The sequence below is a fragment of the Lathyrus oleraceus genome, chromosome 3 (genome assembly GCF_024323335.1).
Source record: "Lathyrus oleraceus cultivar Zhongwan6 chromosome 3, CAAS_Psat_ZW6_1.0, whole genome shotgun sequence".
NCBI classification, from domain to species: Eukaryota; Viridiplantae; Streptophyta; class Magnoliopsida; order Fabales; family Fabaceae; genus Lathyrus; species Lathyrus oleraceus.
The window spans coordinates 52,721,959-52,748,522 of record NC_066581.1 but is presented as its reverse complement, the minus strand read 5'-3'; the positions used below and the strand labels follow the sequence as shown (position 1 = coordinate 52,748,522).

The 26,564-nt window shown below is 33.5% G+C and overlaps 1 protein-coding gene across 1 annotated transcript; it reads right to left on the bottom strand.

The window, feature by feature from the left end:
• Nucleotides 1–12,186: 12,186 nt before the first annotated feature.
• On the bottom strand, nt 12,187–14,567 carry LOC127132475 (chloroplast stem-loop binding protein of 41 kDa b, chloroplastic). Its single transcript, XM_051061424.1, has 10 exons — nt 14,348–14,567; nt 14,118–14,252; nt 13,790–13,876; nt 13,613–13,703; nt 13,483–13,537; nt 13,336–13,396; nt 13,036–13,257; nt 12,728–12,844; nt 12,548–12,637; nt 12,187–12,441 (listed from the first exon to the last, which is right to left on the bottom strand). Exons 1-10 carry the CDS (start codon nt 14,447–14,449, stop codon nt 12,265–12,267), a joined length of 1,137 nt encoding a protein of 378 aa, XP_050917381.1. The 5' UTR covers nt 14,450–14,567; the 3' UTR covers nt 12,187–12,264.
• Between the last annotated feature and the right edge of the window lie 11,997 nt (nt 14,568–26,564).

Genomic DNA, 26,564 nt, shown 5'->3' with positions numbered 1-26,564 from the left:
TTTCCCTCAACCGGAGAGCTTCCGGAAGAATATGTAATACTGAGTACATAGATAATGTAACTCAGATCACAAGACACAACTGTCCTCTTAACTCAGATCACAAGACACTAGTGATATACCCAGTTGGTGGATTTTGTGCCTGACCCCAACTTCTGTTTGCTACCACACCCACAGTTGGCTTGCTTCTGGTACATTCTCAACCTCAGGACTATATTTCTCTCCCCCTTTTTAGCTAAACATTTGTAAAGGAACCCCTCACAAAACCAGATCCAGGCGCAGCTTGCCCAAACCTTAACATACCCCATGATTCTGAGGGAATGGAGTGTTTCTCTTGTGAGAAGAAGAGGGCTATTACATCCTTTAAATAGTCCAGCCCGTGCTTAGGAATTAACGGTAGGAATTAATGCTTGGTCAAGATTCATTAATTTTTGCTGAGAAACAGTCAGAGAATCACCAACAAAATCTCAGACTATCTTTGAATACCTTTTATAGCTCTTGACTGTTTCTTTTCCAAAACAGCAGTTCCAGTGCATGGAAACTATTCCATATATGCAGTCAGACACGTTGCACGCAATGTCTTAACATTCCACGCGGCTTTTTCCTGCATTCTGCCAGTATTCAACATTTTCCCAAGGTTCCTGTCATACCTCCAGTAGAGACTTGACATCTGGCACTACTACAGTCAAATTCCCACACTTCAGCAGATGGTTACTCCCCCTGTACCACACAGCTGTAGCCATCAGGCTTATTCTGATTTATCAGAATTTGACACATCACCTTCATAATTCCTACTGACTTTAAGATTCAGAAGGAATTAGCAGCATTGTCCAGGGCAATGTCATGACATCCGGTCAGACATTCTTCTGCTCACTCAGCCTTGACATACATCACAGCATCCTGATAACTGACAAGGTGCCATACCTAGTTATCTGAGTACACATAGACCACAAGCTTGATGATTACTTGCAGCTTCAAAGACAGAACTCCCCCTGTCATAGACGCCCTACTCTTCTCTTGAAACTTGGAGGTCACACATGATCATATCCAACACCCTAAAGTTGGACCTTCACATACTTCCTGATTCAAAGAGACTCCAGACCACTTGATGAATGGAAAACATAAGACGCATCTTCATGTCTTCAAGAGCACACCCTCTGTTCAACCCTCTTAGCTGAACACATTCACACTCTGTGTTAATCTCTCTTCTAACCAGAACAGAAGACCACTTCACAGGATGTTCTAACATCAGCTGGGACATCCTTCACAACATAACAAGGAACACCATCTGATAGTCTTCAGATATTGCTGAGTCACCAGCTTGATCAAGAAGAACCCAGACATACATTGGGACATATACATTTTCATCCCATTACAAGAGATAATCTTCCATAGATGGCTCAGAACTCCTACCACAAGCTCCAAGGGATGAATAGAAAACACCTCCTTTTGTCTTCAACTTAATACTTTTCTGCTCAAAAGTAATTAGTCTCAGACTTTCATCAAGAATAATCAGCTGCCATATGTTGATTTTCTTGATTCTTCGAACTCACTTCTGAGGTAGACCAACTGCCACTGGTGGATTACCTCCTTCATGAATCCTCATATGAAAAGGTCAAATGCTGCTTTTTGACCTCCCGAAGTTTATCAGACTTCTCCCAAAGATATTCTGACCTTCCAAGTGAGATTTGAACTTCAAGTTACATGTTAAACAGAGCTTAGGGTCTCTAAGACATGAACATGTAACATCTTCTCCAACCAGCAACTCCTAAGAACTGCAATGAGAACGATCCTTTTGAAGTACCCAATCTACAACTCTGTAGACCCTTCTATCTTAAGTTGATGTGCCACTTCACCAACTAAGACTCTGATGTTAAACCAAATGTCACAACATTGTGTTTAGACATCTAGCTGTTGAATTCAGCTCCTTCTTCTGCCACTTGAAAGAACTTCCTCCCTTCACAGAACAAGAGTTCAATGTTCTCATAGACTTGATTGTGGAACCAAGTTTGAGTAAACAACCTCCATCCTGCAGGTTTGCAGTTAAGTCATCCAAGCTCACACCTTGATGAATTCCTGCTTCTTCTCCAAAGACATCAGACACTCTGATGCATGAGTCTTCAGTAGGACCAGTTAGAAACTAACCCTTCAGCTATACCAAGGATTCCACTTCCTAAAGCAAGGCTGTTTCCATGATGTTAAGAATGCTGCCACTTGTTCTTAACTTCATAGTGTGCATTAGCCAATGCACTTCATTACTTAGATCAGAGATAAACTGATCCAAGTGACCACCATCAAGACTATGATGTCTTCTTCTTCTTGTACACACCCAGGCTGAACATGTTTCTTGCCAGGAAACCTTTTCAGAGATCATATGCTTTTGCTGCCACCAAAGAGATAGATCATCAACCAATGTACTATCCTTCCTGTGATTCTGCACAGGGTCTTGAAGAAGAGATGTTCTAACATCTTTAAGAACATCAGTTATCTTGAGTTCCAAGGATAATCAATTATATACTTGTACTTGGCACAAGTTGACATTGATCTTAAATCCTTTCCCAATATTCCTTTCAGATACTTCCACCATAAGACTACTTTGAAAATACTCTTCTAGTGTCAACATCTTCTGCTTGCAAGCACTTCAACAGTTTTGAAACTCTTCTCAGATTAAATTCACCCTTAGGAAAGAGAGAGATGAATTCTTCCTTGCAAATGTGTCACACAACCACCAGAACCCATGTGACACAGGTCAACAGCCAACCAGACCCTAGGCTGACCAAATGTGAGGAGGTTAACCAAAACTCCCCCTCAAATTAACAATCATGGAAACTTCACACAAATATCCATGCATTGTACAGATATGTCTCAACATGACATATACCATCCCTACCAGTGGCACCTAACTCTGTGAGTTATACCTAGACTTACTCCAATCACACCAATCAGACTTCAGCTGACCATGAGTACTAGTGAAAGACAACAACACTAGTTCATAGTAGATATGCAATGCCAGAGCATACTACCTCAACTAACCTCTGAATCTTCATATTCTCACTCCTTGAAAGAACTGTCACTTCTGATCGTGGTGTTTGAATAACTCGATTCATGGTCCCAATCCTCTTGAATGGAATAGCAGTCAGGTTGCCCTATCATCCAGGGGGCTTGTCTTCCAGTACACCATGGTACTTCAGAAACCAACTATCCAACCCTGATCAATCTACAGGGATAAGGCACACAGCGGGGATTGCACAGTGTCACATTTCAACCAGCTCCACTTCTAGAGATCAGACTTCTAAAAGTGACCTTCTTGAGCTCACATACAGTTGACCCTACCCTTGTCAACTTTGCACACACAAATGTCTCCTCTTCCAGGTCAGGAGAAGGTTCCAAACAAGAGTATCCCTTTGTTTGACACCTAGAAACATCTGCTCTTCAACCAGTAGCTGCATACTTGTTGAACAACATGTTCTAACATCACATAGAACATTAGTTCCACCTCCTTGGAACACACCTTCCTTGAAAGTCTTCAAGGTCTTCATATACACTACTCCAGAGAGTAGAGGAATCAGTGATTAAGTGATTCTTACCATCCTGAATTGAGGACGTCATGATGAGTGGACTTGTGGAGACTCAAGTATCTTTGACATCTTCAGTAGATTATTATGAGATCTTGAATACGGCAGCAGTTCATCCACTGAGGGGAAACTACATTAGAGTTTGAGTTTTGCCATGTATTATGCAGCGGAAATCATAATACAACTCAACCAATGAACACACACTCCATCAAATCAGCCTCCAAGAACATAACAAGTTTGAATATGATTCAATACTTGCACAGCTGTCCCACACAAAGGCCAATTGCCAATCTCCAGAGGCAGGAGCACACAGTTCCTGTCATGAATAGTCCATCCACCTACTTCAAGGGACCATTCAGAGAAACCGCAGAACCATCTTCAGGTTCCAACATAACTTCTTGCCAGACACCACAAAGTATCAGCCATGGATCTCATCCAGAAACAGAACAGGATGCCTGCTCTGATACCAATTGAAATTCTGGCGTAGTCAGTATTCAGATGTTCTACTTCAAGTCATGACATCTGATCTAACATTGTACCTAATACAGCAAGACAGTTATTGCACTCTGTACTAATATGCACCCTTTCACAGATGTCACGACATCTCCTTGTATGACACCCTAGAATGGAGGAACACCTAGTTCTGTGCACCATAGCATTCACTTCTGTTGTTTTCCTACACAGTTATCAACACGATGTCTCAATCCTGATTTGGACATCATCTGTTATATTGTTCCAGTTTGTTGGTCATGTACTTGTATTTCCTAAATTAAAGGTTGTAACAAGTTAAACTAATCTCCACTTATTAAGGAGCTAACAAATAGATTATTTGCTAGGTTCATTAATTGTAGCTTAGTTGTTAGTTTCCTAGATTTTAGATCAGCTGTTGAATTCCTGAAGAATAGCCTGAAAAAAATCCTGGAACAGAAAAACTAACCATCCAACAATTACGCATATGCTGTCAGGAATGAATGTCACAACATTCAGTTTGACATTCAAGTTCAGGACCATATGCTAAGTCTGTTATGTTCCTGAAAACAGACTGTGCTAAATTAGCTGTACTGTAAAAGACCAACCAGTCTCTACTTCAGTATCAGCTTACTGGAAGAACTGTCAAGACATCCAGTTTGACAGTTTCACTATGATCTTTTGGCCAGGTCTGTTATCCTCTTGAAGACCAGACTTAATTGCATACTGACTGAGATCATTATACAGTTTGTGTAGTCGTTGATGAATGTCAAAACATTCTGATTGACATTCCAACAGAAGGCTATGTATCAGGTTTGTTATTAACTTGATAAGCAGACTGTAATACAACCTGAGTTATGGCAGACATGATTATAACATGCAGTAGGTAAACACACACAGGAAATTGTTAACCCAGTTCAGTCCAACATGACCTACATCTGGGGGCTACCAAGCCAGGAAGAAGATCCACTATCAGCAGTATTAATTCAGAGTTAAACTCACCCGTTTACAACTCTTCACTTAATCCCTACCCAATGCAATCTATACCTAGGAACTCCTAGATAGAAACCTCCAGTTTCCATTCCTATCACTACAAACACAATGTAATGTTACCACATCTTGAACTTGCTTCACAGCTTCATTCAAGAACAAAATCACTCTTGCCTACAGGCTTTGAGTTACAAATACTCTCAGCTTTTACCACTGAGAAACACATGGTAACCTTCCCACAGACTGGGAGGTTTACCTCACACACACCCCTAAATTTTCATTCTAAGAGGCTTACAAAAACTAGGTTACAATCAGCTATTTATAACCTAATCACCCAACTGGATTTGGGCCTTCAGAAATCGCAGCAGACTTGTTCTTTGCTGTTACAACTTCAGCAGAAAAATTCTGCTACAAACAAGGTCTTCAAGTTCCTAAACTCTCTCCATATATATCTCCATATTTAGAGCCTATACATATTCTGATTGAGTCTTCAAGACCTCCACATGGAAGTTAGGATATTCACCAGATATCCTTGCTGATCCCAGAATATATACTGAATTAATTAATTCAGTTTTCTACTCAAGTGCGATGTCACAGACCTGATGTCGTGACATCGTACAAGACATGTTGGTCCAGATGTTGAATTTCTTCAACCCAACATATTAAAACAACAGAGATGATTACATTATTTGTTTTACAAAATTAATGTCAATCCTAAGGAATTAACACAATGGCATAAGGCCAAGGTTTATAATTTGCAAGAGAGTCTAAGTTAGAAATCACAAGCAAAGAAGATTTTAAAAAAGGGGGAGAGATTTGAAATTTAAGAAATGGGAGGAGATGAAGAGACTAATCCTAAGCAAAGATTTAAAAGTTAAGGTTGAAAAGATCTGACCAATGGGATGCAATCCAATAGACAAGAATGTCATATAGAAACCTACTTTTCCTTTGGACTTTAATCAAGCAATATCAATAAGCAAGTAGAAAAATGAAGAGCAAGGCATCAAATAAAGATAGCCACATCCAAGCTATCAACTTCATAGTCTTCTTCATAATCTTCCCATGTATCAGATGACATACTCCTTGAATGACTCAGTATAAGGCATTAGACACGGGTTCAAAGTAACATTTGCATCAAGACCATGTAGCGGATGAACTCAAGTGGATCCCAATACTTGCATCAGATGAAAGCTCAAATCACAATAACTTGGTTTCAGAAATGTTGGCATTGGCCAAGTCCTTTTGCATAGGGAATGTTGCCTAATTCTAAGTCCAAAGCTCATAGCAAATCCAATAGTCCACACAAACATTTTTTAGGATTTTTGTTGTTTATTAGGTATTTTAAGGTCCTAAGACCATAAATACAAACAAGATACATAAACAAATATATACAATCACAATATATGGCTCAAATGAGCAAAGTGAAAATGGCATAAACATAAACAAGTTAAATGATATGTAAAATGGCAAATGGAATGGTAAATGACTTGAATTAAATTGCATAAAGTAAATGACGTGAAATTAAAAGCAATAATAATAAAAGTTAGTCAAATGTTAGTTGATTAGATGTTAGTGAAGTTTTGCTTTTCAATTGATTAAGTCATTCTTTGGAGAACACTCAACCCTCTATTCACAAGCATGGATCCTGGAACCAAGACATCTTCCAAAGGAAGGAAAAAAGGCCAAGTTTCCACAAAATACCATGAAAAGGGTGGAGACTTACAATCTCACTTACTAGAATGTTATGTCTTTGGGGTCAAAATTTAGCGCTATGTTAAGCAATCGTAATTGGACTTATGTAGAAGTCACAACTATCTGAGGTCGGGAAATAGAAATTTTGGTGTTAATACATGTTAGAGATATGGTATAATGAACCATACTCCTAAAACATACCACCCACAAAAATAAAATGATCAAAGGATGGACCTAATCTCATTCATATTTGTATTGGTTCATCTAACACAAAGTTATTGATGAACCAATTAGCCTTAGGATATTGAGACCTCATTGGTCAATGAAAGGGATGGGATAAAATGGGATTGAAGATGAAGAGGGAGGGAAGATGAGACAAACACAAATTGGTCATGCGAGGAATTTTATCAAATTAAAATTATTCATTTATTTTGGGAGATGAAATGTACATTTCATCAATCCCTTAAATTCAATGATTTCAATCCAACAAAAGTCAAATTAACCTTGACCAAGGCCCAAACACATATTCAAACTTCACATGTCAATAAAAATGGCTCAACACAATTTTTACACAATTAATCAATTAAAAATCAAATTAAAATGCATTTAACTTAAATTATGTTTGATCAAAAACCTAAAACCTCTTCAAAACACCAAATAAATGGCCAAGAGATTTATCCTAGGTCAAACAAGGTCAAAGGACCTTAGACAAAAAAATTCATTATTTTTGAAAAGTCAGGAGCATTTTTAAATAATAAAAAATATGCACAAAAACAATTAATTCATGAAAAATATCAAAATTAATCCAAAAAATATTTTTAATTTAGAAAATGAAAGAGGAAAATATTTGAATTTTTTTGGATTAAAAATGAAATTGATATGAATTAATTAAAAATAATGGATTAAAGGAAATAATCAAAAATTCAAAAAAAAAGAGCCATCTGATCTCCCTCATTAATTGAGGTGGCAGATCAGATGGCCAAAACGCGCGCTCCATCATGTTCCCAAATCAATGCGTGTATACGCATGGTAATCAGAAGCAACACATGAGATTATAACAATTCAAATAGATCAGATGGTCTGGATTGATCCAGCACACCACCGGAGCCCTAGCGCCGGTCATCTTCTCCAGTGAGGACCACCGGACTGGTCCAACTCAAACCTTATGGAAAATAAAAAGTGAGTACATTACTTTGAAGGAAAAATGCTCAGGAGCACGGATCTGGCCTTTATTTTGTCCAATTCCAAGTATATAAAAAGATACAAGGATTTGAATTTTGAGGATCATGAACTGAGTTGCTTCGATTTGACCTCAAAGCAACTCAATCTTCTTGCCTACATTGATAAGACTTCAGACAACCAAAAATCAACAAGAATGGTGAAGAATTGAGGGAGAATCGAAGAGATGGAAATTCTGAAAAATCACCTTCAATGGAGCTTCAGATTGGCACGATCTTGCTTTTAATTATGCTTGGCCTTGCTTCAGATGCTTGATGGAAGTGAAATGGGTCAAAGAAATGGATGGACTGTTGGAGTTTCAATCTCAAAACAAATGGAGATTTGAAACTCGATTTTTAAAGAAAATCCTCAAGTTTATCCTTCAATGGTGAGGGTTTGGGGTTGCAGGTTCAAAGCTTGGCACACGGAGATTTGAGGAAAATCACTTGTTCAATGGTATTGGCCCAAAATGACCTATAATGTTTCCTCTTGGCACATTCATTTGCAAGTTGAATTTAAACTTCATCCAAACATCAAAGTTGAAGTGGACATCTTGAATTGGATCATGAAATTTGAATGGCCTTCATCTCATAAAAATTGAGCAAGTTATGGTCTTTGTAAGTTGGTCTCGAAACTAAGGTTCAGACAAAATGACCTATAATCTTTCACCATAAAAAATGACTTTCAAAGCCAACCTAGCTCTTGACTTAAATATTAAAGTTGTTTGTAGTGTCATTTTGAGTAACGTTCCTCTTGGAATCATTTTCATATGACAAAAATTGTAGGAGATAGGGTCTAGGGAACCCCAGTTTTGACTAGTTGACTTTCTCTGATCAACCACCATGAACCAACTTGCTAGCTTGACATTATCTTGACTTTTTAGACTCATGGAGGATCATATATGCATAAGATGATAAAGTGTGAAGTATCCCTTGAAATATTTGATCAGTTGTTGAAGAGGTTTGTTGAAGAAGTCACACAAGATACCTAGATGAATTAGGGTTTCCAAGGCAAACCAACTCCAAACTATTGATGAATTCTTGATCAAAATGACATGTGAAGATCATGGGGATCCATATATGATGCTTAGAGCCAATGTAAAGCAATTTTTGATTGTGCTCCTTGCATTGAGGATCTCAAACCCTAGATATGAGCTTTGATATAGCATAGGTGAGCATACACACTATCTACAAAAGAAACAAACTATACATTGACATATTTTTGGTATTTTGGTTAGTAAATAAAAAAATGGAGTATGATACAATCAAATGTGCTTGGTGATCTCTCCCAATGCAAACCCAATGAATGAGGGGTAAGGAGGATGCTAGGTTGTGATCCCAATGCTAATGCATATGATGAGATATCATGAGGGATCTTAGAGTCAAAATTGGGGTCTTACACTTTAATGAACTTGTATCAGAACTTGATTAGACATTCTCAATTTCTTGTATCAAAATCTGGTTGAAAACTTGCTTGATTTAGATCTTAGTTAGAAAACCCATATGTTTTTGGTTGATGCCTTATAATCATGAAGTTATGAATAACCTGGTTAGCTTGATTGAAAAAGTTAACAATAATGATGAACTTAATCAAAGTTCCCAAATTCTAGATTAAGAACATATATATTTATCAGAATCAATGTTTAGGATTCAGAAAGGAAATAAGTATCAAAATCATATCCACTTTTCTCCTCATTTGTCATCAATCAAAAAGAAAATACATAAAGATAGAGACAAAGTAATAACACAAAAGAAACTTCATTTCATTTTTCAAAATAGTTAAAGATAAAGAAACAAAAAAACTTTAATGAAAAAACAAGAAAATATTAAGTTTTTAAAAGAGTTTCTAAGGTAGGGGTGGCAATTTGGACAAAATGGCATGAAGCAACCCCTCAATCTTGGTGTTAGTTTCAACATGTTTCTTGAACATTTCATCTTGCTTGTCCAGGCGAGATCTAACAACTTGATTTTCATTATTCAGCTCTTGCAGACTCTTCAGCACCATAGGAATAAGTTCAGAACTAGAGTCTTCAGCATTCATAATTGGTTTTGTTCCAGATACAGTTGTTATATAATATACAGGTGGAGGAGTGACCATAACATCAACTTCTGCTTCAGAAGTGATAGATTTTGGGACCGCTTCTGGAAGGGGAAGGGCTCTTATAGGAGTTCTTGGAGAGAATAATTCTACAAGAGTCTTTAAAAACTCAGAAAACTTGTCACTAAATCTTCTCTGAACACCTATATAACATAGTTCTTTCAACTCCCGGAAGCGTGACTTCATCCGTCTTCTGAAGTCAACCCAAGCAATATTACTCTGAGCAAGATTAAGACAATTTGTGCAATCATGTACTACAGAATATAGACGCTCATTTGCCTCAGATTCGAAATGCCGAACTAAGTCATCAATTTTCTCAAGGTTTGTGATAGGGTGAGGTTCAATTTCAGATTCTATTTCAGTATCATAAGAGATATTTATAAGTTGGTCTGATGAATCAAAAATTGAGGGTATATTGTTTATAATATTTTCCTTGAAAGTATTAAAAACATATTCATCTATTTGGTTAGGTTAAGAGGGTGGAGATGGTGGTGTTGCTCATCATGAATTAAACTAGTCAAATATTATATTTTTGTGTACAGTCCTCTCATAATAGATTGATATGTAGCTCATGATTTATATACATATTATGAACCCTGGTACTATAATTTTTACTTTTTAAGTTGTGTAAATATAATTTTAAAAGATTATAAAAATGTGATCACCAACCGAATATCTCTCGCGTCTCTAATATAATTACTTTTCGTGAATTTTCTATTTTCATAAATAAAAAAGAGTAAATTAACAAAAATGAAGTCTCCAACTTATTTATATATATATATATATATATATATATATTATATATATATATATATTATATATATATATATATATATATATATATATATATATATAATATATATATATATATAATATATATATATATATATATAATATATATATAATATATTAATATATATATATATATATATATATATATATATATAATATATATATATATTCACAACACAATATTTTTAAGTAATAACTGATTTGATAAGATGGGAAAATAAAAGAGAAAATAAAAGCAGACTCTCAAAAGAAATATTAAAAAAACTAAAAGACGAGGAAAAATCCAAAACTCTATAAGTTACTATTCTCTATATTTTTATAAGAAATATTCAAATAAAAAAATTTGATGTCTTTCATTTAATATAAAGATCAAATACTTCAACTTTTAATGACTAGAAGTGAGTATTAGAAAATGATGATCAGTACCTTTAAATTTAGTTGGGTATTAAATACCTTCAATCAATTACTATAATTTAATATCATATCATTTTTTAAAAATAAATTTAAATGTTTACACATAATGCTCTAAAAGTATCGGTATTTAAGATTGGTTTTGAATTCGTGCAACCTGACTCGTTGCACCAGACCTCTCAAAAATCGGAGCCTCAAAATTATTAGTTTTAACTATAAACATTAAAAAAGTATCTAAATTTACCCGTTCTAATTATCTAAATGATGTTGTTAACCAACTCAGTGGCTAAGCATTGAAATATTTGTTTGAAAATCAGAATGCAGGTTCGATATATGGTGAAACCAGTTTTTGCAATTAAAATATATTATTCTATGAAAAGTGCAAAAGTATACTATACAGTAGATTTGTACCCACCCATACTATAGTTTAATTTTAAACATATATGCATATTTATCATTTACTTTTTAAAATGAACTTTGGAAAATATTTATATATTATAGTTAAATAATTAAAGATTTATCAACTATTATATTATTAACTATTTATAAATAACTTTTTTATAATATTATTTATAATTTTGAATAAAATACTATTTTTTTCTATTCTTTTTTATTATAACCAATTTTAAAATTAAAACAGGATCTCCCAATTTTTGAAAACGTCTCTGTCAATACCCAACATAAATTCATGATTATGAAAGAATTTATCTTAAAAAATTCTATTATGCAGCATTGAGGAGTGAATTGACTTTATATCACCAGCCTATGATAGTGCACAGTTGTGAAAATCCATTGGTAGCCAATGACAATTTTGTTTGGTGGAAGTTTTACAATATCCCAAGTATGATTAGTAGTGAAAGGTTTAAGTTCCCTATTAGTGACTTGTCTCCGATTAGGGTCTTTAAGACCATAGGAATATGATTGGCGTTTTCTTAACATGGAAATCTTTAAATTAAATATCCACGTGAATTATATAATATGTGAAATACATACATAAAATTAAAAGAGTGATTTGTAATAATCATCATACACTAACAAGACTCTTGCCAAGAATTATATCATCGGTTGAAAAATCAGCTTCTTTGCGGAAAGTTCCTCTACCAAAATCGAGGTTATACGAATCTGTAAGACCCTCTACAAGCCCATAGTCAGGTTCCAATCCAAGCACACTCTTTGCTTTCTCCACTGATGCAAAGAAATGCTGCACAATAAAATTTTATAAAAAAACACATCAATGTTTGTTCATCATAGTGTCATAATTTCACCTATCTTTCAATATATCATTAGGCCAAATGCTGTTGATTCACCTGGTCGCGAAAGGGAAATGACTTCTTTTTCCCAAAATCAAAGTCTTTAGGATTGTAGTGAACGAGCTCGGGTTCAGGGAACCCGCCGGCCTGAAAATGACAAGACATTATTGAGGAAAGTTCCATTATTCTATGCTTGTGATCATACATAGAACATGACATGCATTGATCATTGTTTACCTTAGCACATGCTCTCGCTAGTCCGTCAAATGTGACATATTTGTCTCCTGAGATGTTGAATATCTGCTTGCTAGCTTTATTGTTTCCAAGAACCTTCAGAAATGCTGTCGCCAGATCCTGTCACAGTTGAACCTTATTTTAGCCAAAACAAAATTGCATAAAACCATAAACTTACATACTAGAAGACCAGCATCTAAAAAGTTCCTTGTCATACAAAAGTAACCATGAATCAGAATAGTGACCGGAGTAGTCTAATAGCAGGTGACTCAACCGATCTTATACAAAATATGGCTCAGGTTCATTAGTACCTTAACATGACCAAGCTGTGTTATCTGTATTCCTGAGCCGGGAATAGGAATCGGGCGACCGGCTTTCAGTCTGTGGAAGAACCACTCTTCAACAGGGTTGTAGTTCAAAGGTCCATAAATGTAAACCGGCCTTATAGAAGTCCAATTAACATCCTTTGATTGCAACAAGCTTTCTGTTTCAAGCTTTCCCTTGTGCCTGCTCTTAGGGTCAACTGCATCAATCTATCAACAAAAACCATAGTTAACAAAAGATAAATGAAACTAATCAAAACAAAATATAATATGGAATGTTACACTGACCTCGGCGTGAGGTAATAAATCCGATTTGAGATAGACACCGGCAGAAGAGCAGTAAATGAACCTGAGATTTACGGTATTATGATTACTACTAATCAAATATTTTTAATGATTATGGTTACATAAACAAAAACTACTGCTACTGATTACTGTTCTAGATTAGGGAGAGCATCAAGTATTGGTTCAACTTCTTCCGCCTCTCGTCCTGAAACATACGTCGAAAAATCACAATCTAACTATATATGTGAAGTGTATGAACAATTAGGATATATGTAAATACCATTTATGTCATAAACAACATCAAATCCTTCTGCTGAGAGACTAGATTTTACAAAATCATAGTCCTTCCTGTCTCCTTTCAAATGCAAGATCTATGAAACACATAACAGAAATAATGAATGCTTCATGTATTAATAACAACGATGAAAAGTTTTACAGTTACAATTAGTATATATACCTTTGAAGAAAAATCAGCAAAATCAGTGTCTGATTCACCTGGCAATTGTTGAGTGATAGGTGCTTTTCCTCTTGTAAATAAAGTTACCTGCCAAATTCACTAGTTATACAGCTTCTAAAATATCTATTATACAGTTTTAAAGTCTTCAAAGCATAGACACGGACATCAGACACGACATCAATACTGACATTGGACACGATATTGACAGTAACACATTGACACCTATAATAGTTTAAATAAAGGAATAAATTGAACGAAACCACAAGTGTTGGTGTCGAGGACATGTTTTTTTTTTACAGAGATTAAAGTGAAAGGATGAAATGGTTACCTGGTGACCTTCTTTGACAAGTTGCCTAGACAAAAACACACCAATGAATCTAGTACCTCCCATGATGAGAATTTTCTTTGTGCTTGATGCTGAGACATAGAAGGATCCTTTTGGCTTCCATGTTTTTCTTTTCAACTGTAACAGAAATGAATTAGCATGGTGATGAAGGAAGACTAATAGATAACAGAATGTACGTTATTGAATGAATAGAAAAGAGGGAAGTGAAGAACCTGAATATGAGTTTGAAGTCTTGTTCCATTGAAATCAGAAAGAGAGGAAGCTAAAGGAGGGAAAGATAGTTGATTCTGTTGGAGTGCCACTAATCTAGCCATACTTGTGTTGTGAAGTTTCAAGTTTGTGTTTCATTTCCTCTTATTATGTTGTGTTGTGATAACACAAGGACTTTCCTCCACCTCATTTTCCTTCAATCCACAGCCTTTCATTTCCATTCCTCTTTTAATCATTTTTTTAAATAATATAATTCATTTTTTATTATAAGATAAAGTTTTTGCATCACCCATCTAATAAATGTTAGAAAATTTCTTACATGGGATTCTAGTGCTAAGGACATATACACAGGTTGAGTTCTTAAGACACAAGTCAGCATTCTCCCTTAAATATATTAAATAATTAATGTATTAATATTTTCAACCAATTAGATGATATAATTCAATGATTCGTCATTTATTTTATTTTATTTTGTTTCAAATAAATTAAAATTTAAAATAATTTAAACTAAAAATATTGGTACCCAATTTAAACTCTTAATGCCAAAGAATTTACCATTTAGTTAATATATAAATTAGATATATTAATTATTTAATTAATTTTAAAATTAATTTTTTTATTATAAATAAAACCAGAAAGAATATATTAAGATAAGATCATAATACAATATATTAGAATTTATAATGGATTAAACTCGAACATAATTACTCAAAACTAAAAGGGAATTTGCAGTTCAAAGCTTAGAATTTGATTTTTACACTTCTATTTTTACTCACTCTTGGTTCTTATTTTAAACTTGTTTTTTACGAATAACAATTTTAACTCGTCTCGTTAAAGAGAACAATATAAATATAAACTTTTTTTCGTGATTAGTCCAAAAATTGTCTGACTTTACAAGACTATAAGTAACTAAATTTACCACAAAAATTAGAATGATATAGAAATAAGATCCATACTAATGATGAGCTCAAGGTCTAACGTGTCAATGAAAAAACTGAGAATGATAACAATTGTGTTATTAGAATTTATTTATTCTTTTTGGTAGAATATAACATTTTATCATGCCTCTCTTCAAATCATAGATATTTTTATTGAGAAATAAATATGAGTTGATAGTCTCATATTATTTAAAAAAAAGTGAAAGTTAAATATTTTAAAAGTAAGAGGGGATCTATCAACTTAAAGTTTTGCGTGAATATATGGTGTCTTCCTTATTTGTTTAAGTTATTTGAATGAATCTTTGACCTTTAAATGAGTGTTTGATGCAATGTAAATATTTTTCCCTTATGATAACTCATTAGTGGTGTTAGAGTCATATTCGATTAAAGGGCGACTCCTTGTATCGAAAATGCTCTCTCTCTCTATCTATCTATCTATCTATCTATCTATCTATCTATCTATCTATCTATCTATCTATCTATATATATATATATATATATATATATATATATATATATATATATATATATATATATATATATATATATATATATATATGAATCTTTGATTTATTTATAAAAATCTTCCTGTATGATGGAAGATGCAAGATTAACACTACAACGTAATGTTTTAAAAATTGGACCGAACCGGCCGATTTAATCGATTGAATCGAGAATCAAAAATGAATCTAGTTGGGTCAATCTTTCAAAATCATTGGTGGGTCAAATTGGAGTAAAACCGGAAAAATCGGATTGAACCGTCCAAAATCATCTGAACCAAAGAATTGGAGCCGATTTTGTAAAATCATCTGGTTCAAAAAAAAAGCATTAAATTGACCATTTTTTTATTTTTTTTATAAATTTAATATGTCAATATCAAACCTTAACATTCATTCTCAATCACAAAAAAAAATGTATTTTTTATAGAGAAAATGGATGATGCACTGACAGTGTAAATTTATTTTACACTGTCAATCAATGACGACCATGTATCCCGCCAAGTCAGATTGAAAATTTTAAAATAATTATATGACATGGCAAAATGATATATTCCTATTGGATGACAGTGTAAAAAAATTTACATTATCAGTGCATCACCATTAAACCCTTTTTTACAACCATACAAACTTTTATGTGTTGTCACTCCATTATAGTTTTTCTTTCAACCATACTTCATCATCTTCACGCTGTCTCTTTCAAACATAGTTACAATATCCAACTCAATATTGATTGTTGTTCAAGTCAATATTGTTTGTTGTTTTCAATTAAGATTTATTTGTCATAGTCCAATTCAATTTTTATTTATTTAGTGGAGTATATTATATTATTATTTTTAGTATTTTATTTTATTTTATTTTATTTAGGTATTATTTATATTGTTGTATTAAATTTGTAATTAATTTTTGAAATATTTATTTTATTAAGTTGTGAATATATGATTATGTGTGACATATTTATGAAATTTAGTTTTAAATTATTAGTTTATTTAATAAACGGTTCGATCATAGGTTTAATCGGTTGAACCAATTGAACCTTAAACCGCAAGTTTCGCCGGTTCAATCTCTGGTCCGGTTTTTAAAATATTGCTTCAACGCTCAAGTCAGTATAAGAGTAGGATGAATGAATGAGATTTGAATTCAAAAAATATCTGAGAAATTGTGTGTCTCCCTCTTATATAGTAGGATTGTTATAACTTTTTACCGATATATTTACATAGAATGCAGAGATTTGTCTTTTTGATCTAACATCAAAATCACCTGCAGTTTTTACTAGGATAACACACCTTCTTTACCTATGATGCACCGGATCCTTCTTCTCTCTAGGCTATCCCATAACACTAAGAATAATTAGTTTTTTAAGTAGTATTTGTATCCTTAAAATAAATAAATAAAATAACTAAAAGTAATTAACTAATTATCATTTTTACAAAGTTTCACTTAAGTAGTTGATTTTTAAGTTTGTTACCGATATGCCTAAGACTTAATTCTAATTATTAGATTAAGTTTGAGATATTTGTTGCTATTAGACATGATTGTTCTAGTACTTCTACCTATATATAAATTTTATAATTAGTTTTTATCATTTTATGTTGTGTATAACTCATGTTTATTTATACAATAAGTACGTAGCAAAAATTGGGTCAAGTGTGACCAAAGTCCACATGTTATTTTGGTCAAACGTGACCTAAACCCATCATCCAACCGAGTCAAGATATTGACCCAACATCGTGTTCATCTTCTTCCCCAATTCAACCCCTGATTTCACGCATAGAAGGAGTGATCAAACAGTAAACGTAATTGAATTAAAACTTTCCATTTACATTCAAAATTATGAATTACAAATCAAATCCAGACTACATACATCACAAATTTCAGTTATAATTTGAATATAATTTCTATTTCTAACACAAAATCAATCGAAATCATATTACAATCAGAATCAAATTCTAAGTTACCTAATTGAATCAATCGAATTAAAATCCTAACCTAAAGACTAATTTATATAAACTCTAATCTAAAACAGAATTAGGGAGAAGAAAAAGAAACCCTAAAAGAATACTTAGAATTCTTCCTCCCGCAATCCACCAAACCCTCACCAGAGCTCCCACTAAATAGAGGTTAGGGTTTAACATCTAAACCCTAACTCTCTTGAGCTAAGCCACAATCTAGAAGAACCTCACATCAAACAAGGAAAAGAAGAATTCAGAAACAAGAAGAAGACAATCAGATCAAAAGGAGAAAGGAAAAGGACCAGAAATTACCTTTCGTGAACCGGAATACATCTCCATTCCGTAGGTTGGCCCCTTTTTCATATAATATATTTGATGTTGTTGCTTGTCTGTTCGTGTTGATTGCAGGTTTGTAGGTTGAACTGATGAATGATTTAAAAGGGGATTATGGTTGAAATTTATTTGTTTTCTTGGGGTTTTGATCCGGAATTTAGGGGTTTGATTTGGGTTAGGGAAGGCTGATTTGTGGATCGGCCATGGTTTAGGGAGTTGTTGGGTAATGGCTAGGGTTAGGGTTCATCTGGGCGGGGTTAGGGTTCTGGAGAACCCTTAGGGTTCTTGGGGTTCAGAAGAACCTAGTTAGTGTTCTTCAGTTGGGGAGGTTTCTAGGTTGAAGGAGTTGTTAGGGTTCATCTTATGAACCCTAGGGTTCACCTGAAGAACCCAGGTTGGAGGATTGATGGCGTTTCTGGAAAAATTGGTTGAATGTTTGAAGATTCTGATTGAAGGTCAACCGAAATCTAGGGGTATGTGGTGGTTTATGGGGTGGTTTCAGGGAGGCGAGATGGCCGGAAGGAGAAGAGATTAGAGAGAGTTTAAAGAGAAGCAGAGTGAAGAGAGATAAATAAGGGAGAGAAGTGAAAGTTCTGCAAGGAACATTCTCTTATAATCTCTTCGTCCATTTCCTGATGAAGGACACGTAGCCCCCTGATAGGCACACGATGGGTATACGTTAACTTATCCCAAGTGGGTAGGTTTACGGTATGCCAACGTTTGACCTCCATCATGTCCCTCCATCTGGATGACTTCCTCTGGTCGTCTCATCCAACGCTTGAGGTTCGATCTCGTCAACTCTCCAGTCAACAGATCAGACGCCCCTGGTTGAAAGTCTACGGTTGACTCTCCCATAGAGACTTTGGACACGTTGGGCTCAGAGAGGCCAATGGGTCTCTCTCTATTGCTGTTGGCACCCCCCGAAGGACCCAATTGCTAACCTAGTTCAAAATGCACCTCTTGATTTGTTTTAATTAACTAATTATTTATTTAATTATACTTATTAATAAAAACCTTCATGATTAATTCAATTGAATTAATAAATATATTTTAATTTAATTTTAATAATTAATTCATAATTTTTAGAATTTTAGAATTATTAGTTATTTAATTATGCTATTTAGAGTAATATCCAAAAAAATTGAATGATTGAGTTATGATTAATTTATTTAATTGTGATATTTACATAATTAGGGATAATTTCCAGGGTTTTAAGGGATATAAAAATCGCGAAATGGGATATATCTTATGACATCCTATTTCAATTATTTGAATTATCTTTAATTTGATTTTTTGTGTTATATTATCATATTTAATATATTATTACTAAATTAACTGATATTTTCAAGTTAAAACGGGATAGAGACATGTGATATAACTTGGGATGAAGGGGTTATCAAAGGTTAAATCAGGATTAAAATCGGGATAAGGGGTTATCACATAAACTATGACTCTTAATTTATTTTCTTAAATAAATTAAAACAAGATCTTTTTTGCAAGGGAGAAAGGGATAAAATCAATTCAAATTCACTTCAAATCATAAGACCTATACCCTAGTGTATTAAGGCATTTTCTAAAATCATTTCTCCGCCCTCGATGCGTGAGAATTTTCAAGGGATAAAAACAACTAACCAATCAACATTTTCAAGATGAACTACGGTACTCTGATCCCTCGCCTAATGCGGAGGTACGTAGGTATAAAGTTGTAAACTCTAGCGAGTACAATCATAAAAATAAAATAAAAAACCTTTTTGGATCTCTCATCCATTTAAATGTAATACCTTCTAAATAAATAAATAATCAGTAGTTAATTAGAAATCAAGCAAACACCTTACAAAAATACATTAACCCTAGAATTATAGGAGGATCTCATTCAATACAATGGAGGTAAGGGGTGCCTAGTACCTTCCCCTTACTTAACCGACTCCCAGGCTCAATCTCTCACCCTTAGTTTATAGGTTTTATCATTATTTCCATGTTCCTTAGGAACGAATAAAGGATGATGGCGACTCTGTCATTTTTCCAGTCGCAACAGTAAAAATTGATTATATAATTGATTTTCCTTTTCCTAATCAATTGTGTATCTGTGTATATGTGTGTGTGTGTGTGTGAGAGAGAGAGAGTTGCCTTAATTTCTTAGATGTTACTCTTTTACTTTCACAAAACTCTAGTCACTCGGACAAACACATCTATGCAATCTTTCACATCTATGAGGCTTTCAAGATCCTTTGCTAGATACACCAATCATATAAGCATTTCAATGAAACCTTGAGTATCTTAATTGATGAGGTTTGATATGTATTTATGTTTGATCACCATCATCAGAGAGTTGGAGATATATTACCATCAACTTTAATAATTATTGGTGTTGTCATCATCAAAACACCAAGAAGGTTCTCAGCGGGATCATCAATTTCACCCTTGCAAGTACATTGATCCATATTTTCCCCCTTTTAATGATGACAACGCATATCTCAAGGGGTGATAAAAGATAATAGATAGATATATAGTTTGAGTGGTTAAAGTCCCTCTCACACGAGTAAAGAGTATGATTTACTCCCCCTGAGAGTATACTTATCCCCCTTTGTCATAATCAAAAAGACCAAAGACAATCAAAGCACATAAGTCACAAAATATAAAATAGAGAGGGAAGAATATCAAAGTTTCCTACAAGCACACGTAAGCATACTAATCCATGCAAGATTTGTTTAAAATTCCTAGCTCAATTCTTATGAAAAAGAAGTTTTCTTTAGGAAGAGGGTTTGTAAAAATATTTGTGAGTTGGTTAGATGAGGTTAAAAATTCAAGTATGCATTCCCCTTTTCAACATGATCCCAAATAAAGTGGTGTGTAACCTTAATTTATTTGGCCCATGTGTAAAGAGTCGGGTTTTTAGTGAGGTTTATGATGTTAGTGTTGTCGCATCTTATCGGGATAGCTCTAAGATTAACATCGTAATCACTGAGTTTTTATTTTATCCATATAATGTGAGAACAATAGCTACCCATAACAACATATTTTGCCTCAACTGTGGATAGCGTAACACTTGTTTGTTTCTTATTATGCCATGAGACAAGCGAGTTCATAAGTAAGTGACACATACCATTGATACTTTTCCTATCGAATCACCATCTAGTGAAATCGGAATCAGCGTACCCAACTAAGTCACAATCCGCTCCCTTGGGGTACGATAAACCTATTTGTTGTGTGTTATGAGATATCTCATGATGTGTATGACCGCACTGAGATGTATGCTTGAAAGAGAGCACATAGACAAACAACAAACATGATATTAAGGCGAGATATAGTGAGATAGATAAGAGATCCTATCATACCTCAGTATTTACTTTCTTCAACTAGTTTTCCATTTTCGTTCTTGTTGAGGTTGCATGATATTGACATTGAGGTTGTTATTACTTTGGATTTCTGTATGTCAAATTGTTTTAGCAATTCTTTATTGTATTTAACTTGGTTTATGAAGGTTCCCTTTTTAGTATGATATATTTAAAGTCCTATGAAATATTGAAGCTCCCCATCATTTATATTTCGAACCCATTCTGCATCATTTCAAAAAATTCCTTGCACAATAATATGATATCATTAACCTAAATTTGAACCAATAATATGTCATGTTCGATTTTCTTGATAAAGAGAGTTTTATCAACATATACTCTTTGGAACTTCTTTTCAAGCAAGAATTTTCCTGGACAGTCATACCAAACCCTAGGAGCTTGTTTTAGTCCATATAACATTAAGCTTGAAGACGTGATCTAGAAAGGCCGAGTTGACAAAACCTGGAGGTTGATCAACATATATCTCCTTTTGGATGTCGTCATTTAGAAAACCACTTTTCACATCCATTTGAAATAATTTGAAATTCATGATGTAGGAAAAAGATAATAATATTCTTATAGCCTATAATATAACCACATGAGCATATGTTTCATGAAAATCCATTACTTTTTGTTAATTTTAGAATTTCACAACAAATTTGGCTTTATTTCTCAAAATACTATTATCTTCATCCAACTTGTTGTGAAAGATCCATCTGATACCAATCACTAGATTAGTTGAAGCTTTGGGAACGAGTACCCAAACATTGTGTCGCGACTGGAAAATTGACAGAGTCGCCATCATCTTTTATTCGTTCCTAAGGAACCGAGAAATAATGATAAAACATAATAACTAAGGATGAGATGATAGGTTCGTGAGTCAGTTAAGTAAGGGGAAGATGTTAGGTACCCCTTACCTCCATTGTACTCAATGGGATCCTCCTCTAATTTTAAGGTTAGTGTGTCCTTGAGATGTTTGCTTTATTAATTATTATTAGTTGATTATTTATCTATTTATTGAAAATTGTTTTATTATTTAAAAGAAAATTGATTAATTGAGAAAAAAATGTTTTTGGTTATTGTACTCGTTAGAATCTTACAACTACATGCCTACGTACCATCAAATTTATTGAAGGATCAGAGCTCCGTAGTTTATCTTAAAAAATGTTGGTTGATTGGTTGTTTTTATCCCTTGAAAGTTCTCACGCATCTAGGACGGAGAAGTAATTGATTTTAAAAACTACCTCAATGCACTAGGGGAGAGGACTTGTAGTTTGAGGCGAGTTTAAATTGATTTTATCCCAATTGATTATTTGCAAAAATATAATTATTAATTTATTTAAGAAAATAAATTAAAAAGTAATTATATAAATCCAAGTATTATATCCCTTATCCCTTAAATCCTAAAATTTCCTTAGAGATTTATCTCATAATTATCCCCATTATTGATTACAAAAAAAAAATATAATACTTAATTTATTTATAAAAATAAATATTATGACTCAAAAATCTAACTATTTGATATAGAATAGTATATTATATAGAGATATATATATATATATATATATATATATATATTATATATATATATATATAGTATATATATTTATTTATTTTAACAAACATATTAAAAGTTTAATTATATAAACACAAAGACCATATCCCTTATATCTGATTTTTATCCCTGATATTTATCCCCGATTTATCACTTGATTTATCCCTAAAAATTGTTAAAGAATCTTATCCCATTTAATTATTTACAAAAATATAATTATTAATTAATTTAAAAAAATAAATTAAAAGATTAATTATATAAACTCAGGTATTGATACCTTATCCATAATTTTTTTATCCCAAATTTCGATCTCATAAGTATCCCAAAAAATCCCAATTAATTAGTCATAATTTTATATTATATTAATCCCTAAATTAATTTAATTAATTTTAAGTTATAACCCTAATTAATAATTATTATATAAATATTAATTAACCATAATTATCCTGATATTTAACCTAACACTTCAAGCTTTAGGAATTTAAGACATACTACTACGGTCTTATTTATAATTAAAAAATATAGTTAATTACATTTAATTTTGTTGATGTCATGTGATAGAGATAACACAATTACTAGTATATCCTCAATTAAATTGTTTTATATTAATAATATTTAATTATTAATGCAGGGATATTTTTAGAATAAAGACATTAAATACATATAAATTTGTTGATATTTGTTTATATTAAAAATCAAAAAATTTAAAAAAAATTGTTTATAAATAAAGCCGAAGTGTAGGTTAAATATCAGGTGTGGACTTAGTTGTTACATGAGTGTGACTTGTGAGTGTGTATGCATTTATCGAATTTATGAAAGTTTCTTTCTATTAAGCTATATATATTTCAACATCCATATCTTAACATTGCATTTAAACACCACATAAATACCCCATCAATAACCAGGTATGATAAAATGAGAGAATATAATAAATTAAACTAAAATTAGTCAAAGTTGATTTTTGAAACTACAAAAAAAAAACTATGGAGATAAACAATCATGCTTTCTACAATTAAAAATGGTCCCCATCCTATTTCTAATTATTTTTAAAAAATATTAAAATATAATAAATAAAGGAAATTTAATTCCTTTTTTAAACAACTAATCTTCCATTTAACAATAATTATGTTTCTCTCTCAAAAAACTCACCTCTCTCCTCAATTTGACTTTTTCAAACCCAACCCCTTGTCTAACGGGAGAGCGACACATGATCTTTTAAATGAAATAAAATAAATTTAAAAAAACACAAGCGAGTAACAGTACAAGAAGATACTCTCTCTTTCGTGAACTTTTTCCTCTCACACATTCTTCCTCACTCTTACTACTCTCTCAATTAAACAACACAACAATACAAACATCATACATGACTAGACAAAGAAAAACTAAGTTTCTTAAAAAAACTTAAAGGGAAAGACATAGGTTGCACCTTTATGTTTCGACGGCGGCGGAAGACGTTATGGTGGTTGGATCTCGCGGCGGAGGTGTGGTTTTACCGATTGGAAACGCAAATGGCCAGCGGCGACGAGGAGGTGTGAATTTTTAGAAATTTCGACAAGATTAAATGGATTCAGGTTGAATCGTGAACAAAGTCACTATCCTTACAAGTATTTCAAGCACTCTCTTTGATGTCTTAGAGTCGGAAAGCAATTAACGTCACGAATATCTCGATTGATCTGATGCGTCGCGCCTAAGTGCTCAAGTGTCGCCTACAAGCCGCCACTAGCTCCTCTACACCCACGTCCTCGGACCCGGTCCCGAAACTGGAGACGGTGTCGCAGGTGGCTACACCGGCGATAGGTTGTTTGGATGTGACATGTGGCATAATGCTTGGGACCACATATGTTCATGTAACACCTTATCCTCTTTGACTCCTTTGGTGAGTTTAATGTTTCAAAGTCTTTATAAATGCTTTTAATGTTAGCTCTACTTTCTACGTGGGACTATTTGCAATGCATTTATTGTCATTAACTCAATTACCCATTTTTGTCATATTGGAACATACCCATGACAATTATTATTTATAATTTTCAACAATCCCCCACTTGCTCTAATAATGACAAAATTAATTCCAGAAAATGATATATAAAAAGTGTTAATATAGTTAGGTATCTTTCGATTTAAAACTTAACCTTAGTGAGGATAACACAAAGTTTAATCGGAATATTAGGTAGCAATGCTTTTAAACCATTAATCCATATCATTAGACCGACGTTATCTTACACACACTCTTTAAATGTTCTTCCTCTACATATCTCGCTTAGCACTTATTTATGGCTGTATGTTATCCTGTTTCATGAATTTTTCATGAGAGAAACGCCAACTCTCACTTTGAGACGACACCATCTCGAAATTCACATAGGTGAAGTTCATGTTGTATCCTTTTTCATGAGATATTTTTTCTCTGTAATGAACTTCATTAAGAGGTTTTGAAAACCTCAACCCTCTATTTAAAATAGTCAACATTATTACTCAATGCCTGACTTACATCCAAATCAACAACTTTGTTGTTACCCATTGAATCTTGAAGTTAATGTTCTATTAACATAAGATTGGATTGTCGTCATTGTTGGAACTCTTATTCAAGGAGTTTCAACCCCATGCCCCTCGAGGTTGTTTTTACTAAGTCTCTGACCAGTAGCTTAGTAAATGGACCGTCCAAATTATAGCTTGTTCGTATATAAGTGAGTGAAATGATTCCATCCTTAATCATTTTTCTCACAAACGAATATCTAAGTCATATGTGCCTAGACTTTCCATTGTACACTTTGCTGAATGCTCTTGCTAAAGTGGCTTGGCTATCGCAGTGTATCATCACCTTTGAAACATTGTCTTTAGCCAATGGAACTTCCAATAGAATATCCCTCAACCATTATGCTTCTTGACCAGCGGAAGCGAGAGCCACAAACTCTGATTCCATGGTCGAAAGAGTAATGCATGTTTGTTTCTTGCTCTTCCAAGAAATTTCTCCTCCAGTTAATGTAAATATCCACCCAGTTGCAGATTTATGATATCCAACATTAGATATCCAACTCGCATCAGTATATCCTTCTAGTATGGCAGGGAACCTACCATAATGAATGCCAAGGTTTTTGGTTTTTAGTAGATAGCCAAAAATCCTCGTGATTGCCTTCTAATGTTCATTACTTAGATTACTAGTAAATCTACTCATTTTACTAACTGCAAATGATATATCGGGCCTGGTACATTGCATTAAGTACATAAAATACACCTTATTGCACTTGCATATTCCAATTGTGCTACTGCTCTTCCATTGTTCTTTTGAAGTTTGACGACATGATCAAATGGAGTGGTTACTTCCTTAAATTTTAGGTGTTTGAACTTATCAAGCATTTTCTCAATATAGTGTGTTTGACTAAGTTCATAACCCCCAATATTTCGTCTAACTTTGATCCTTAGAATTGTGTCAACAAGTCCAAGATCTTTCATTTTGAAAGTGGAAGTTAGAAACCTCTTTGTCTCTAGAATTCCATTCAAATCGTTGCTAATTATTAGCATTTCATCAACATAGAGGCAAAGAAATATCACAGTGGTTTTGCACACTTTTGTGTATAAATACTTGTCACAAGAATTAGGAATAAATCCATTTGAAAG

What these genes read in the sequence shown, in the direction of transcription:
- LOC127132475 (XM_051061424.1), bottom strand. Translation starts at nt 14,449, where the DNA reads ATGGCTAGATTAGTGGCACTCCAACAGAATCAACTATCTTTCCCTCCT. An exon ending in TTGTCAAAGAAGGTCACCAG is followed by an intron (nt 13,877 to 14,117) that starts GTAACCATTTCA and finishes TGAATTTGGCAG; the next exon opens with GTAACTTTATTTACAAGAGG. An exon ending in GCTCTCCCTAATCTAGAACA is followed by an intron (nt 13,397 to 13,482) that starts GTAATCAGTAGC and finishes CGTAAATCTCAG; the next exon opens with GTTCATTTACTGCTCTTCTG.